The sequence below is a fragment of the Centrocercus urophasianus genome, unplaced genomic scaffold (assembly GCF_019232065.1).
Source record: "Centrocercus urophasianus isolate 14NV4802_14NV808 unplaced genomic scaffold, USGS_Curo_1.0 seq_16, whole genome shotgun sequence".
Classification (NCBI taxonomy): Eukaryota; Metazoa; Chordata; class Aves; order Galliformes; family Phasianidae; genus Centrocercus; species Centrocercus urophasianus.
Genome location: NW_024884711.1, coordinates 14,576,661 through 14,594,105, shown reverse-complemented (window position 1 = coordinate 14,594,105; position 17,445 = coordinate 14,576,661). Strand labels below are relative to the sequence as shown.

Sequence of the window (17,445 nt, the reverse complement as noted above, 5' to 3'; positions counted from 1 at the left end):
ACAGCACTGCAGATGGGGCCTCACAAGAGCCAAGTAGAGGGGGACGATCACCTCCCTCTCCCTGCTGGTTACCCCTTTTTGAATGCAGGTTGGCCTTCTGGGCTGCAAGGGCACTGCTGGGCTGCAGGCAAACACTTATTTGTAAACAATGTTTGGTAACACAAAGTACCAACGAGTACCAGTGAGGTCAGACTATGCACGCACCTTGCTGCAAGCCAAATGGAGCGCTGTGTTCTTACAACTATCTTGCAAAGTCAGATCAGCCTTAGCACTGCTAACCAGCACCTCTGCAAGAAATAAAGGTTTGTATTAAGTAAAAGCACAGTCTGTAAAGTTTTAATAGTTTACATTTGTGCAAAATGAATATGATATTTTAACAAAATATATCCACAATAATCAACTGATAAGGCAACTTCATCTGTGGTAAGATCAACACACTGAACAGGAGAAACAGATACTTTACCAACAGTATTTGTCTGTCCATTTTCTGCAGCCATCATTAAAGGTGTTTTCCCAGAAGCATCTACAGCATTTACTTGAGCATTGTGACTGAGTAGAAGCTGCAGACACTCAACATGATCTGTAAAAGCTGCTGCATGAAGAGGGGTCCTGAAACAGATCACATGGTGACGCTCAGCTGTGCTTTTTACAGACACACTGACTGTCATCAGACCTGACTGTAGGTGCAGAGACTGGGCAGTCACTCCCACTGATCAGATGGGATCAGGAACGTTAAGAGCTGTGACTGGTGCCTTCAAGAAATCACCTTCAAGTTTCAAATACATAACTCTTATCTGTGTAGTGCACAGTACAGATAGAACTTGATTCAGACAGGAGAAGTACACATAAAATAATACTCATGAAGTGATGCAATTTTAACCATGCCTACGCAACAAAAAGCCCATTCAGGTTTACTGAATCAGAACTAGATTAAAAAAAATTTTTTTTACTCAGAATTTAAAACAATCTTTAAAGAATAAATAAGGGGGAAGTAGGAAATAATCTGAGTAGCCATTAAAAAACACAAACAACAGAATTTAGCAGAGTGAATGCAACCACTACATACATTCTTCCACCATGCAGATGCACTCTTACCTTCCCTTTGAATCTGTTGAATTTACTATACCAGCACCTAATGTATCAATTAACATTTCTGCAGCACCTTCATTGTCATTTATCCTATAAAGAATTAAACAAGCTGTTATTTACAGAATGATAAATCTTTTGTTAAATACCATGATTAAGTCTACGAAGAATAATTTTGCTTTTCCTTACACAGCACAATGCAATGGACTGAAAGAATTTCCTTCCATTTTCTGAAAAACTTCTTGTTCCAGGAGAAGTTCTACACAACTGTCGTGACCTGAAGTAAACGTAGAGATAGTTTAAAAAGAAATTAAAAAAAAGGAAAAGAACTACTTACGATTTAGAATATTTATCTAAATTAGATTGAGCAATATTTTAAGTTTTAAAGTAGTTGTAAAGTATTAGTAACATCTATCTCAGTATTAACAATTACATGCATTTAACTGTCAACCCATTTGATGGAGGAGAAGCTTTGTATTAAAAAGAATATGTGCTTGCTAGGAGAAACAAAGTATACAAGAGTGTGAAAACCTTTGTATTTCTGTAACTGATGAACCCCACTTTTTCCAAGACTAAGAGAAAAAAAATGAGCAATGGGACATTTTATCTGTAACAGTCAAACAGAAGCATCTGGGTACGTCTTTACACCTGGAAACCATTTCAACTACAATTCAGTAGTTTGCTTTGCTTTGTGAAGTTATGAAGATGCTTCCTATTTAAGGAACCCAAAGCTATTTATACATAAACTTCATTTTGTCACTTGTCTTCGCTAATTACAGTTAATACAAAATCAAGTTTGGATGTACATGACTGACTGCAGAATAAAATAAAACGTAAACATTTGTATTAGTCAAAATGAAAACTGTCCAGAAATGGCTAGCACCTCCCCAGGTACATTACCAGAAGTGTCTGTTCTTAATTAAACTGTTCTTAATTAAATGATTTCCAGGTCCTGACACAAACATAACACAAACATAACACTGCATCCAGCAACGTTAACGCACTGTTTTGTTCCTCAGCTTTTCCTTCTATTGACTCCCTCTGCAGTTACATCTACATTCTGACATTTAACTTAAGATTTCAGGTATGAGATACATGATTTTAAGCAATACAGTGTCGACACTCAATTCATTGAAAAGGGAGATTTACAAGTATGTGAAGATTACTGTCCTGGAAGTAATAAAAACAAACGTGACATAACAGCCCTGTACATTTTCACCCAGAAAATGCCCAACATTATAGAAAAAATCTTTTCTTTTTGGCTCATTTGATTCTCAATTTTTATTTCACTGTCGAATACTTGAGATTCAGAATGCTTTGATTGTATAGGAAATCCTTTGTGAGACACTATGCCTACAGAGAGATACATTCCCCCCCAGCATGCTTTCATGTTTACCATTATAACAGGCCCAGTGCAGCGATGTATAGCCATGATTGTCTGCTATCGCAGGTATTGCATCCACAGATGTAGCTGACTGCAAGAGAGCTCCTAGAACACCTATATGTCCACACGCAGCTGACAAATGTATAGGGGTTCGCCCCCTACAGTCTCTCAATAAGGACTTAGCACCATGTTGAAGTAGTGCTTCCACACATTCCTCATGCCCAGTAACTGCCTGAGAGAAAGAAATGAAAGAACAAGTTGGTAAATATTCATGTAGAGTGTCAAGCTGTATAACTGAACTAAGCAAACTGCAGGCAATGTCTTAAATTTTTAAGTAATAATAAAATAAACATAGTTACTGTTTTTAACATTTGGAAACAGCCACTCTGTTGGAAAAGCAGCAGTGTACTTTTATATTCAGGAGAGGATAATTTATTGGAGTTATACTGAATGAACTACTCATCCCTAGGGCTAGGTCAGTTATCTGTCAGAGATTTAAAACCAACAACAACAACAAAACATAAAACCCAAACCTATTTGGCACATACAACAATGTTCTTCCATCCATTAACATGTCCCCCACCCCATGACAAAAAGTCACACTTCAGGTCTTCTGCAGCCAACAGCTTATAGCAACATTATGAGATTCAGGAAATCCAACAGAATTCTGAGGTTATGTAGCAAACAAGCAAAAGCTAGCCTTGAAAACAACTAAAAAGACAATTTAAAGCTAAGAATGGCATTATCAAAATAATAAGAAATTAATTAGTGCTACAAACTAAGCCTGTATTTTAACTCAGTGTGTACAATACTGGAAAAGACAGAAAGGAAATATTCTCTTACCCCTCTGTGTAATGCTGTCCTTCCCCACTTATCTTTGGCATCTACGTTTGCTCCCTTGTTGAGAAGTGAATAAACACAGTCTGTGTGCCCATTGAGAACAGACAACATCAAAGGAGTCCTACACAGAGAGAGAAATTAAAGCATAATTTACACTGAAATGTAACAGACCAGTGCTCAGCTGAAATATAAAAGAGCTGTACACACACACACACACACACACACACACACACAGTGGCTGAGGTTGGCAGAGACCTCTGGGTCCACCTGGTCCAGCTCCTCCTCCAGCAGGAACACCCAGATCAGGCTACCCAAGCTCCTGTCCAGGTGGTTTTTGAAGATGCTCACCAAGGAGGCTACATAACCTTTCTGGGCAGACTGTGTTCTGCCACCCTCACAGCAAAGAAAAGCATTCTGATGTTCAGACAGAACTTCCCATATTTCAGTTTGTGCCTCATCCTGGCGCTGGGCACTAGCAAAGAACACTGCAAATTTAGATTATCCATAAGCTTCTCTAGCACTACCTTTATTCCAAGAATGCCAGGAGATTCAAGAAAATCAGTTAATTTCCACTGATTCAGAATTCCTGATTAAAGTATTCCCAATCGAACAAGACATTTTTCACTGCCAAAGCTGTTTATTGTAAAACATGCACTCCTTTGTCTTTGTTCAAATAGCACCTCATTTGAAAGCAACAAAATAAAAATCACTGATGCAAAATCGTATTTATTTTTGCCCTTTTATAAAATGATGTAATTTGTGAATATTAGATTGTGTATTTTGAAAACTTACTGTCCATTTCCATCTTGAATGTCCACTGCATTCTGTGGTTCTGCATTTCCTATCAATAGTCGCAAACATTCAGAGTGACCGTTTGTAGCTGTAAAACATCAAAATACCAGTTTTACAAGAATTGTCTTCAAGTATGCAGCAGAAAGCCAACAGTAACTTGCCCATGCTAACACCCCACAGTTTGAGAAGCCAGTGTACAGCTTTATCACTGATATAATTGATTTTCATATATTAATAGATAGGAACAAAAAATATGAGCACTCAATGATTTCGGATATGAGGTATTCTCAATTATATAGTATTGCACAGAATCAATTGCAACCGTCAATTCCCAGCAGGAATTTATTTTTGACATACAAATTGGGTTGCACACATCAGCTGTAAGAGTATATGCTTACACACTGTCCACAAAAAGGAATAACTAAATATAATATCACATCTCATACCTGTGCCTTAAAACAAGCAAACACATACACAGTCATACACAGAATTGGTTAGCAAGTGTAGCCATGTAGCTTATAACAGTAATGCCAATTCAAATAAGCCTATTTTCAAAGACAGAAAAAAAAAAAAAGAGAATAAGGATGACTGCCATATTTTGAGTTTATTGATGTTTTCCTGGAAGTCAGTAAGAAAACATCGTGAAGGTTTGCTATCATTTGAAAATATGCAGTAAGGAGTGATTCAAAAACATGGAAGAAACAGAACACAGTTTTCTAGTCTCTTCTCAAACTGATAGCAGTATTTTGCAGCCAGGACAGGCAACACAAATCACGCATCTAAATTTGGGCTGTGTGAAAGACGAGGAGAGAAACAAGAACATACTGCTGACACCTCTCAGTGCAATTAGTCTTGCTAGCTGAATGGACAAGGTTGGAACTGAAAGGTCTCACGCCCTTTTCAACCCAAAACGCAATGTTTTGCACCCTTTTAGAGAGTAGCATGGAACGGTAATTCACAAGCTAAAATGACTTATGGGCTTAATACAGGTTTCCACTGTAAGTGCTTTGTTACCTTTATTTATATAATCTATACCTACAAGTATATAAAAATCCAGAAGTCTTAACAGTAACCCAAAAGCGATCACTCATTCCTTAACACCATCTCTTAGAACGCAAAGAGACTTCCAAAGATGAAGGAAGATCCACTTCAAAAGCCAAAATGTTAGAGTGTGTCAGTTAGCACAAACCTGCTGCATGTATTGGGGTTCTCTTTACAACATAATCTTTCACCAAGATTGATGCTCCCTGATTAATGAGCACATCTACACATTCGACGTGTCCCTTGAAGGCAGCAAGATCCAGTGGTGTCCTTCCATTGTTATTCCTCACATCAAGGTCTAGCAGCGACTGTACCAGCACTTCCAGAGCCTGATGGTGGCCGTGGTAGGCCTAAGAGAATGAGAAAATTCATCAGTTTTCCCACGACTACATAAACAAAACAGTGAAGACATTATTTTTATTTTTACATCTGGAGGAACTCCTGACACAGCATACAGATCATTACAAAGTATTTACAATTAATTTTGAAAACTCTCTCAGCAGGAAGGTTGGTGTTTTTTCATTTCGTTCTTCAAATAAGCAACAAAGCATTTTCATAAAATCTTCCCTGCCTCCAATTTGTAAAACCATCGGTGTTCTGAATGCTGCACGTTGCATTCCTTATACTGAAGTTACATAATCCTCAGACTATTTCAAGGGAAGAACATACGCAAGCACATTTAACTCCTATGAGGTTTTAAATAAAACATTTTAGAAAAAAAAGGTGTAAAGTTCTGTAGGTAAAAAATACAGTACAATTAGCTACCATAACTGGTAAAAAGAGAAGGGCCTTAGAAAACGAAACAGAAAAAGGTAAGAATGGATATACAAGGATACAACAGAAAATGTAGTTAAGCACCAAGACAAAGCGTCCAAATAAGTAATGAAAATAAACAACTTCAACTATGGCTTTATAGCTTCCATAGTAAACTCTGAATTTCTTCTCGTAGACATAGGAGCTCTATTTCCAGAAGAAGAAATTTCCAGGAACAGTCTCTTTAGCAGCTTTCTTTTACCAGTGTGAGATTACTTTTCCCTTAGCCATATATATAGCAATATATGTACTACGTGAGACCCAGGCTATTTTCAGAAAGTACATTGAGGTTTTTCCACTGCTGGAAGTCCAGTGAAAAGAATAAAGTTACACACTGAGCTGTTCTTCAGTTCCCAACTTCTTGACAGTTTCAACAGGTTCGCTCTTCTACTGTTTTTGCAGTTTTGCACAGGTATGAAAGATAAACATTTCTCATAATAAATGATGATGGTTAAAAAAAAAAACATTATTTGTAGAATAAGTTTTTACAAAAGTTTAAATAATATAATTCATAAAATAAAACTTAATTATATGAGTCAAAGCGAAGGCAGTTCCACAAAGCAAATTTCAAGTGAAAAGCAAAAATCATCCTATATTCAGGGTGATTATGCATTGTGTTTTCAGGTTTAATTTATTTTATTGGCATAATTAAAAACAAACCAAACAACACCAAACCCAAAACCGGAATGAATCAAGACTATGCCAACAACTCTTGCAATTAGAGGAGGACCCATCACAGACTACTGAAATACTTACAGCTAAATGCAGTGGACTTATAGGTGCTCTGTTGTCTGAATCGTTCAGCATGTCAGTACCTGATGTTTCCATTAGCTTAACAGAGAAAGTCTGAGTGAGTACAGAACTCATCACCTTTAAAAACATTCAGCAGTAACTGCTAGCTTCCAGTACACACAGATTAAAAAATAAGACACAATATTAGGAAAAAAAAAATAAAAGACTACCATTTCCTTAACGATTCCAGATTTGTTCCAATTTTCTAATAGCTTTGAACTGCAATTACTGCAACCCCTCCCCCATACTCATCTCCTACAGTTGCTTAATTTTGCCCAATAATGCAATAATCAAATCAGAAATTAGTGTAAAATTAAGACTTCCCAAAGCAATTGTATGAAATAAATAGATGACATTCACACAAAAGGAATTTCAGGATTGGTGAGAAGAAGAATTGCAGGGAAGAAAACACACATATATTTCTATTTGACACTTTCAAGTGTTTTTCAAGTTTTAATCCTGGGTCTTTTTCATGACTGTGTTTAGCTTTTTATGGTAGAAGATTCAAACACAGTGTTTGTGAACACCCAATACATTCAGATCACTGCATTTTCACAATCACAATGTTATAGCAGTCATACATAAGTTTAAGTCAGCTCATGGCTTAAAAATATTTTTGTATTTTACAATGCTGAACTGCAATTAAGTCTTCATTGCAACTGAAATTAAACAATACATCCAGGCACTGCAGAAATGTTTAACTGCAGCATTTTTTAAATGACACGTTCCCTTTTGCTGCCTAGTACTTTAAAAGTGAGAAATCACACACACTTACAACATCTAGAGGCGTTTCACTTGCAATCTGAAATTAAAAACATTCAGAATTTTTATTTTAATACATTTGAATATAAAAGTACAATCTGCATAAAAATATTATGTTGCACAACACAGAGCAGACAAAATTCTCTCATATCAAGTAAGATGCATGTTTTTGCAAAAGGATACATTAAAAATGAACTGGAGGCCCTACTATCTAAAATTCAATTGTAAGGCTGTTAATTTACTTTGGAAACTAATTTAAGGCACCCTTACTGGACAGGTTTTCCCTATATTTAAATTCACTTGTTCAGATGAAATCCGCAAAATTTCTCAACACTCCTCAGGAGGATACGTGTGGGTATTTTACTTCAGCCATAAGGAAAAAAAATTAACAGTATATTCTAAATTAAAAAAAAGGAATGGAAAACCAATATCACATATCCTCAACCAGTCTTACCTTATCTCCAAATATGCAATCTTTCTACACCAGTTTCTCCCACCTTAGCTTTCCATCTTGCCTCTATTTTAAGAGTAGCAAGTGTTTAAAGATTTATTCTCACAGGAGCTGAAAACCACTAACAACCTAAACTGATGTGAAGAATGAAGGTGGAGGAACGCCCTGCCTTTGCTCTGTGAGGACAGTGTTACATCCCTCACCTGTAATGAAGTTTTCTTACCAATTCAAGACATAAGCGATGGCCGTAAGCAGCAGAATAATGAACTGCATTGTATCCTTGCTTGTCTCGGATCCCTGGATTGGCATCATTTCTTAGCAAGTATTCCAGGCACCTGTTTAAATTGAAACATGGAACCACATCTCTAAACGTTGAATTTCAAGTTTATAGTAAGTGATAAATCATTCCAATCCAACTGGAAAATAGAACGTAACAAAGAAGACTAGCAATTTAGCACACGATTTTGGCTGGGACTAAAAACACCTCCCTGAGTGCACTGAGTGCTAAGGCCAATCACAAAGCTTCCAGAATCTGAAAGAATCCTTCTCTGTGTACATCCAGAACTTTCTGAACCACGACTAGGCTGCAGCTAATATTCCATGGCTATTTTTCTCTTAGATAACACAGCTGCTGATACTTTCATTAATATAAATGATTACTATTTTTGTATTTTATACAATATAGCAGTGTTTTTCTGCACCTAATATGGAAGGAAAAGAACAAACAGCTGAGTTCTTCAGAATCATGTTCAGTAGTTGTCACACTGACTCTATTCCACCACCAGACACTAATTATTGATTTATATATATACACACTCTAAACACAGTTGATGACATACTCATATCCTACCAATCATTCCTCTTGTAACCTGAGGTTGTAAGGCAGAATGCAATCAGCAGTTTCAAGCACTGACACTCAAGCCAGGAGGATGAGAAATGGGATAATGATGTCAGCTCTCTCTCTTTTAAAGAACTAGTACCAGCTTTTGTTAAGAAAGACTTCATACACAAACACTGCACCATTCCCATGCGTTTGTAATTTCATACTGCTCACCACTTAACCAAAATTTTGCAAGCAACAAGGAACATCCATGGCCTTATCTATCTAAATTTTACTTTTGTACTTCGTGAATTTGACTTTTTGCAGAAAACTCAACATGCTCTGCAAGAAGTGAAGTCCTTTAAAGTTGTCAAGTAGCATTCTAACAAATAAAAAAATCAAATCAATTGTTTTACTGTTTCTTTTTCACCCAGAAAGATTAACTTTGCATCTTTTGAATACTTGAGTGTCTTCAATAGGCCTCTCAAAAAGGAGATAAATCAAAATTTCTGAATGCACAAATAAATGTAGCTTATTTCCCATTCACTTAGTGTGCACTATTAAATAATTCTAATATATGTAGCAAGATCATGTTTTTTTCCCCTAACATGCTGCTTAGCTCGTTTTAATCTGTGAGCATCTTTCTCTAAAATTGCCAAAGTACAGCTTACTGGGTGTACATTCCAGATCCGAATCATTTGCAGACAGAAACAAACAGGAAAATAATTTTCAACAAAAACATCCCTGTCTCAAAATTCGGTCTTGAAAGAATCTGAACAAAACCCATAAAAACACACTGAAATACACATGGAATTTCCATATACTTGTAGATCGCTTCCTGACATTTTTCCCAGGCTTTGTATTCCAAATCAGCAATTGCTTTTAGCTTAATTTCTATTTTGAATATGAGCTGAGCAGCACTGGCTGTCCAGCTGCTACTAATCATCTTGCTGCATCAACATTAAAAGCTGCTCCCTTGGGCCGTCCTGCTCTGTAGTCCGACTTGCAGAGAGCCAACTATTAATCAGAACAATAAAGCTTTTGAGATATCTCCTAAAGCTCTGCAATATTGCCATCATAATTTGCAACTGTCCCTTCTATAAGGGTTTCCTTCTAGAAGGAAAAAATGCTGCTATTTGAAGAACTACTGCAGTTTGGAAGTTTTCTCAGCAACTGTGAAGCTGAAATTAACCTTAGCTCAACATGTGGAAGAGGCCGGTTTAGCAATAGGTATCAGTGTATTAGTTTAAAGACCAATATATAGTTTAGGAAAAGGAATCAATGGGTTCTAGTTCTAATACTTTACAGCTTAGCTGTGCTTGGCGTGTAAACAACCTTGCTATTCTTAACTATCCTGCTACACAGGAGCACTGGAGTCACGACAGACTACTTTTATCTTTGCATGTACCAGGTGCAAGGACTTCTTCCCCACATTTCACATATATTGCTTTGGGATTCAGTGCACTAAGATAGCAAAAGTTGCTCATTATGGTGTAACATGCAATGGAAATTTGCCCAGCTGGGGAAGAACAGTCAAAGGACAGCCAAAAGTCACTGTGATGAAGCTGATGGTGGAAAAATGAGGAGAAAGTAAGTGCTCTAAAACCACCAGAGGCCGCTATCACGTGTGTCCAGAGGGACATTAACATATATTAATGAATTTTGGGGAAAGAATGAGTATGTATGCCAGTGTATTAACTGTTTAAATGTAGAACCTGAACTCTGAGAAAGCAGGTTTGATTTGTCAAGTCACCTGGTATGTGACTTGAGGAATAAAGGAATGCTGTTTTCTCATGCCACTCTGGAGTCAGAAAGTTTTCTTCCCAGATTTCAGATGACACATGTAAGAGTGCAGTTAAAGAAGTACTATCTCAACAAATTCCACTTGCATTTGAATGCATTTGTATGAACTGTCAGACAATTTTCTTTTGAAATTTGTCTTTATGTAGAAGAGGCATTTACTTGAGAAACATGAGTTACACGGCCATGAAAATATTCCTTATTTATCCTTCAGTGTCCCATCAAATTTCAAGCCTCATTCCAAAGGCTACTCCATCTTTTAAAAACTGTTGTACTCAAACAAGATGATACAGCATCAAAAAGCATCACTGTCCAGGAAGGTGCCTCTATATGCCTTTGAAATGGGATGCTGCACACCAGTCTGTTTGGACCTCCGTGTGAATGTGCACACACAGAAGAGACTCTCCTCTTAAGCCTGTTACATACACTACAACTGACACTCAATGAACCTTATAATTTTGTGCTATCAGCATAAGCTTCACGTGTATGCACTCACATTATTCCAATTTACGTACGTACAGTCATTAGTTACAAAACTAACACACACAAAAGGCACTTATGGATTTATAAAGGCCTTTGGATGCACTTTGTTAACACAAGTTTAACTACTTCACAAAAATTTATACCAAGACAGTTCTAATGCTGAACATGAATAGCTTAATCGAATCCCAAATGGATGAAGTGGTCTCATAGTTAAATGTCTAGATCATCTCTATCCTGGTATAGGCCTACTGTTATTCACAGTTTGACAAAGTATTTCCGACTAACTACGCAGATTTGGGGGCAAAGTGAAGAACCCTCCACAAAACACCCCATCACCATTCATTGAAGTTTGATCTTGAAGTAAAATGACCCTACTGGTTACAGCCATCAGAAAGTTACATAGCTTCCCCCCCCCAGACGACATTTACTCAACCACTACTACACAGCAGCAGGGATCAAAACCTCTGCTCGCCATCAGGACACCCGCTCTACAGCATGTAATAAAAAAATTACAACACATTCATTTATCTCAGAAATATTTTCCATACAATGAACAAGTCGCTGCCAGTTTTAACCTTTAAAAAAATATAGAAGATGCGTTCAGCAAAGGGAGGATGCACCCAAAAGTCCCAGCTCAGATGTTTCTAAAGATAATTTCTGCAGGACAAAGCGTGCCACACTTACTTTCCATCTGTGTCTGACGCGGCTGCATAGTGCAGAGGTGTACAACCCCTCTCATCAAGGTCGTTCACACTAGCTCCAGATCCCACAAGGGCAAACAGGCACTGATAATTACAATTGGCAGCAGCATAATGGAGTGGAGTTCTTTAGTACACATTTGAATAAAAAGTACAAAGGTAAATAACAGCAAAATAATACTAGGGAGACAGAAAATGCAAACGAAAATGAAACTTAAATCCTCCTTTCCCTTTTTAGCAAATATTTGTGGTGAATACAATGTTAAGAATTATCTTTGAGGGGCCATTTAATAACACAGGCTATCTAGGGGACATATTTGTCAGCCAGCACATACACATACTGTGGCATGAAGTTCTATATGAATTTTCTTGTTTAAACATACAGAGAAAAATAGTTTACATTAGATATCTTAGTTAATTTAGTTAAATAGGTAATTTCAAGTTATGTGAAAAATATGGACAAATTCAAGAATTGCCCAGCAACTAAACAAGGTCAAAATACAACAGTTAGTTGTCAATATTTTCCTCAAAAAGTTCATATTTTTAGCTAATAGAGGCATGCAGTATTTCTAACTGTGATGACGTATCAGAGGTATTGTTAAACAAAAATCTTGAAAATATAACATCATTTCCTTGTAACAAAATCATGACACACTGAAATACTGGTATTGATGAATCATGTCAAGGGAAACTTATTCTACCTTCAATTCTCAAAACAGCAGTTTAGCACCACAATGATAAAGAATGTCAGTTTCTATTTATAAAAACTGATTGCTTCTACAAATTTCTCCATTTTGAGGGTAGGAGGCACTTCAAAATGTTCTACTTTCCTCCTCCAAAATTATTTTTTCCAATTTTCTTAATTTTTAACTGCTTTAATAGTTTTCATCCTTGAAAATAACTGTTTTGTGTAACATGCAAGTTAAAACAAAGCTGTCAATGAGAAAAGTTGTGACAAACAATTGTTGCTTTCTCAGAAAAGAACAGAAGAAGTCAAAGCGAAACAACTCCATATCCTTAACATTTCCCTCATGCACTACTGCCACTCACATCTCAGGAAATCTCATTTTCCAGGATGTGAATGGCAGGAGTAGTGCATGAGTAATGCAATGATTTCAGGATGGGACGTCAGATTTCGCACAAGTAGCGATCGTGCAATGCGAACTTAAATAATGCTACACCAAAAATAGAAATTCATGTGGTCAGAACTTGTTTGGAACGACAAATGAGGAAAGGAACAGTAACAGATGGATATACTGGGAGGTATATGAGGAAGTTATTATAAAGCGTTGGACTCTTAACTAAAGAAAAAGCCTTCAGAAATAGTAACAAACATACAGACTGCCGTACTATTTGGAAAACATTGCTAATGTCCTTGAATGAGTGAAATATAAACTCATTACATCCATGTTCTGAGCAGTGAAGGCTTGTAGCATTGCACTCTTTAAAAACAAGACTGAGCACCTACCTAAAAAAAAATATGTATCTATATATATCTGTAGCTCTCTATAATACATGCTGAAGAAAACTTGATAAGGGACATAATTGTTTATAAACACATAAATTGAAATGAACGGGTTTGACCACGCAGCAATATGCATTTCATAACACTTCAGAAACCCTTCAAAATGTACAGCTCTAAAATCTCTTACCTCCCAAATCTGTCCTTTTTGTTGAAGTCTGCACCAGTATTCAGCAGAAGATTTAGGCACTCCAAATTCCTATTAAATTAATGCAATATTGCTTGTGATTGCAGATTACAGTTTCTTAATATTGGCCTTTTTAACTGCCAGAACTGCATCTTAGACGTTTTTTTTTTTTTACAACTAAACTACATGAAAACTTCTGAACAGTATATTTTCTGTGAATTTGTATATGTAATACACATTTCACAGTTCCAGAACCAAACCAGAAAAGAACCCAAATTACTTCATAAGCACATACAAAAACTGTACTGATATCAAATGGCATGCATAAAGGGCACGGATGTTAACTCTTCTAATAGGACACTCAATTCTTAAAAAAATAAAATAAAAATTATACCTGAACAGCACATGATTTTTTGCTACCAGGGTTCAACACAGAAACAAGTTTTTAAGGTATATATTTGAAGTTCAAATGTAAGTTATAATGCAATGCAAGTATTTTACTTAAGCAATTCATTTTCAATACAATATGACCACACTAACAGATGTATAAACTGCCACTTTAAACAAAATCTTAATAACTTTTCTAAATTGTAGATGAATGAGGGAATGAGTCACAAATAATGTGTTTTTATACAGAAAGACAGCATTTTAACCTTAATTATTTGTAACAAGAATGTACCTCTCAAGTAACTTTTCATTGAGAATGATTATTTAGCAGTATTACTTAAGTAACATTGCAACAGAAAATGAAAATATCATTATAATGGAGTTTTTGTGTCCCACAAAGTGTATCATGAGATTTATTACCCAATTCTTCCAGGCAATTTTGAGTAGCTGCTATAGATAACCTACAATGCAATAACAATAATCAATATAGATCACAACTCAAGTGATGAACAAGTAGTTCTGACCACTTCATCCATCTAAACTCTGGGATTTAATTACGGTTTACAATTTTGCTTGATTGATCTTTTGTTTGTGGATAAGGTAAAAACGTGTTGCCCAAAGTTGCTGTTCTTCACCTCACGCCCTACGGTCACCTAGAAGGGCACAACATCTTTGCAATTGTATCATCACCCACGGGAAATTAAAATACAATCCAGTTCATCCCCAAGCATAAACCTAAGATAAAGCTGATGATACCTGGACACTGTACTCCAGTAATTACTTATACAGCTGAATATTTAATTAATTTTTATTGCTTGCAGATAGAATCCATCTTGAAATTATTTTCGCATTTACATAATTCCAAGGGGAGAGCATAGGAGAGATGCAAAGAAGAAAGAATAATAAAAAAAAGGAATGATCAGCAATTAAGAAATGAACACTAAAAATAAAAGGATGAATGCTTTTTACATACCCTCCAGCTGCAGCTGCATGAAGACAAGTTCTGCCAAAGTCATCTGGTGTGTCTATGTCAAAACCTATAAATCAAGTATTTGTAAAGCAGTTATGCAATGCAGGCTTTCACAAAACTGTTCTCATCTACCCTTAAGAGAAATGCTTGCAAAGCAAACTTAGCAGCTACTTGAGAAAAAACACCAAAAACAAGATTCCTTTGAAACTAAATGTTGTTACTTGCAGTGTTTTGAAAAACACATTCAAATAAAACTGAAAAAGGAAAAAGTAAAACAAAATTTGCAGTGCTGAGGTAAGAAGTTGTTCCTTACCTGATCTAACTGCTAACATTTCTGTATCATTTCGTACTGGACATAATATCCATGAAGATAATGGGAAAACTTAAGAATAAGCTAGAATTTCTACATGTTCTGCAGACAATTTTAAAAAATTTTTAATTTTTAACAAAGAGGGAGATATCAACACTGCCAAATCCACAATCAACTTACATTTCATCTTACATTTTATCTCTCCAGTGTCAGGCAAAGATCTTCACTAAGCTGGGGATCCATATTAAAGTTGCCATTTAAGCCTTAACTTTGTCCTGACATTTCTATGAGAAAGATTGTCCTCCATGCATTATTAATTAAGTAACTAAAAACTGATTGGTCAAACTTATCTTTGTTGTTAAAATGGGTATCTGAAGAAAAAGCTGTAGCACGAGACGTAAAGTCTACACAGTCAAATAAAACAAACAACAAACGTCTCAGCCCAATTGCACATCCAGGACAACCCATCTTTCCCTCTTCCAAACGGAGGGATTTTTCTTAGAATTTGACACCAATCAGCACACACGTACACTTCTACTCATAAACTTCATGCTCCCTAATTGATTCTTATCCTGTTGTGCTGCAAATATGGCAGCACCTGAATTATACATCACAGAGTAACACAAATGTTGGATTGAAAAGAATAAGCAAGGGTACAAACTCTCCCCTCTGGGCAGTATTACCTACAGAAAACAACCCTCAAAATTGACTCCTGTTTCAAATGACTCCACAAAAATCAGCATGAGATCCACCCAGACAGAAGCAGTAATGAAGTAGAGCAATCGAAACTACTTTCCATCTTAGCCAGAACTTGGACCTCAGAATTGTTTCATGCAAATGAAACTTCCCTGACTCCATTCCACACGCTCACCTTCAACTTATTTTAAAGCAAGAAGTTGCATTAACAGTAAAACATCAATGCAAGTTTTTAAATGAGCAGTCACAAAGTCTTCAGAGCTATCAGGCTGTCTGCTATCGGAATAGACAGGAATAAATCAACCTGTACAAAACTGAAGACATAATGGCAGGGACATGAAAGATGCTGGATAGAATAATTAGAACATTAGCCTTTCTTTTTGAAGTCATATTATAGCCTGGACCAGTTACTCTATCACTTTGGCCAACTTAAAACAATATTTTATAAGTTATAGAGACACTACTTCAATATGGATATATTTTTTTTGGTGGAAAGAAATAACTTCTGTGTAAGTTTACTTTCTCTTTTTCTAGACTGCCCGTTAAAACAAACAAAATACACATTGTTCCCAGGCTACTAATAAAACTCTAAAGATTCCTGCGTATTACTAAATTAAGACTTGAAAGTTAGCCTATAGAATAAAAATTAATTATAAAGCCATTATAAGACTTTAAAGAGTATCCTACCTGATGAAAGGAGCTTTCTGCAGCAGTCTGAAAATCCACTTAATGCTGCCAAATGGAGAGGAAACATCCCATGTATACCCCGCCTAAGATACACCATAATCAGGTATCACAGTTTCATTACAATTGAAATAAGACAAACACGACTATGCCAAAGTCAATGTGCATGGCTTGCTCACCAAACTACCTAATTAAAATACTGAGCCATAGGAAAACCTCACATACTAAGTGCTTTCTTATTAGGCAGGGTGTACTAATTCAGTGCAACAGTCAATTAAAACAGAGATTTTATTTCAAATATATTGCTTTACAGAGGAGAAAATTCCTTTTTGTACAGATTGTTTTGTGCAGATACGTAAAAGCACAGTACAGGATAATACAGAAAATATTTCCTATTTCAAATTTTAGCAATATGAAAAGATCCTACTAGACTTGTTAGTCTAATAAACACAATTCTAAATTCTCTCAGCTTGCACTCATGTCAGCAAATGTTACCTACTTTGCAGTGTCAGCACCACTCGTAATCAGAGTGTTGATTAATAGCTCATGGCCATATCTAGCTGCTATGTGCAAAGGAGTATTTCCATTCTTATCTTCACAGTCTATTTCAGCTCCTATAACACAAAAAGTAATAATTAACTAAGAATACATATTGGCATACAGATGCTTCTGTTAGAAAAACAGCACCGACAGTAATTTCAGCAATATTAATAGCTGTTCAGTAATAACTGTTTTGAATTTAGTATTAACGATGAGCAAAATGGAGAGAAGCGTATCCGCTAACATGGAACAAGTGTTCTGCAACTTTGGTTATAAAAAACAAATCAGCTCTTTCCATATTCTGAAAAATGAAAAGCTCTTCAATACAACTCTTCAAACTTTATAGGCAGACATACCAGACTCCACCATTAACCCAACTACTTCTAGGCAATGGCTGTGAAAGAAACTTTTTGTATGCTGCTGTCAATACAAAGGAGGAAAGTATAT

The 17,445-nt window shown here is 36.2% G+C and overlaps 1 protein-coding gene across 2 annotated transcripts in view; it reads right to left on the bottom strand.

Annotated features, from left to right (window-relative positions):
• ANKRD28 (ankyrin repeat domain 28) overlaps positions 1 to 17,445 on the bottom strand; it is a 105,164-nt gene that overhangs the window by 6,975 nt on the left and 80,744 nt on the right. For both annotated transcript variants that reach the window (XM_042816786.1, XM_042816785.1), the window contains exons 10-25: positions 16,958 to 17,072; positions 16,462 to 16,544; positions 14,772 to 14,835; positions 13,415 to 13,483; positions 11,749 to 11,889; positions 8,185 to 8,296; positions 7,524 to 7,550; positions 6,713 to 6,787; positions 5,292 to 5,493; positions 4,103 to 4,190; positions 3,314 to 3,431; positions 2,483 to 2,702; positions 1,276 to 1,363; positions 1,096 to 1,179; positions 464 to 609; positions 205 to 287 (exon numbers count right to left, since the gene is read on the bottom strand). In XM_042816786.1, the coding sequence (XP_042672720.1) occupies positions 205 to 287; positions 464 to 609; positions 1,096 to 1,179; positions 1,276 to 1,363; positions 2,483 to 2,702; positions 3,314 to 3,431; positions 4,103 to 4,190; positions 5,292 to 5,493; positions 6,713 to 6,787; positions 7,524 to 7,550; positions 8,185 to 8,296; positions 11,749 to 11,889; positions 13,415 to 13,483; positions 14,772 to 14,835; positions 16,462 to 16,544; positions 16,958 to 17,072 (1,715 nt within the window). The remainder of the gene's footprint in view (positions 1 to 204; positions 288 to 463; positions 610 to 1,095; positions 1,180 to 1,275; positions 1,364 to 2,482; positions 2,703 to 3,313; positions 3,432 to 4,102; positions 4,191 to 5,291; positions 5,494 to 6,712; positions 6,788 to 7,523; positions 7,551 to 8,184; positions 8,297 to 11,748; positions 11,890 to 13,414; positions 13,484 to 14,771; positions 14,836 to 16,461; positions 16,545 to 16,957; positions 17,073 to 17,445) is intronic.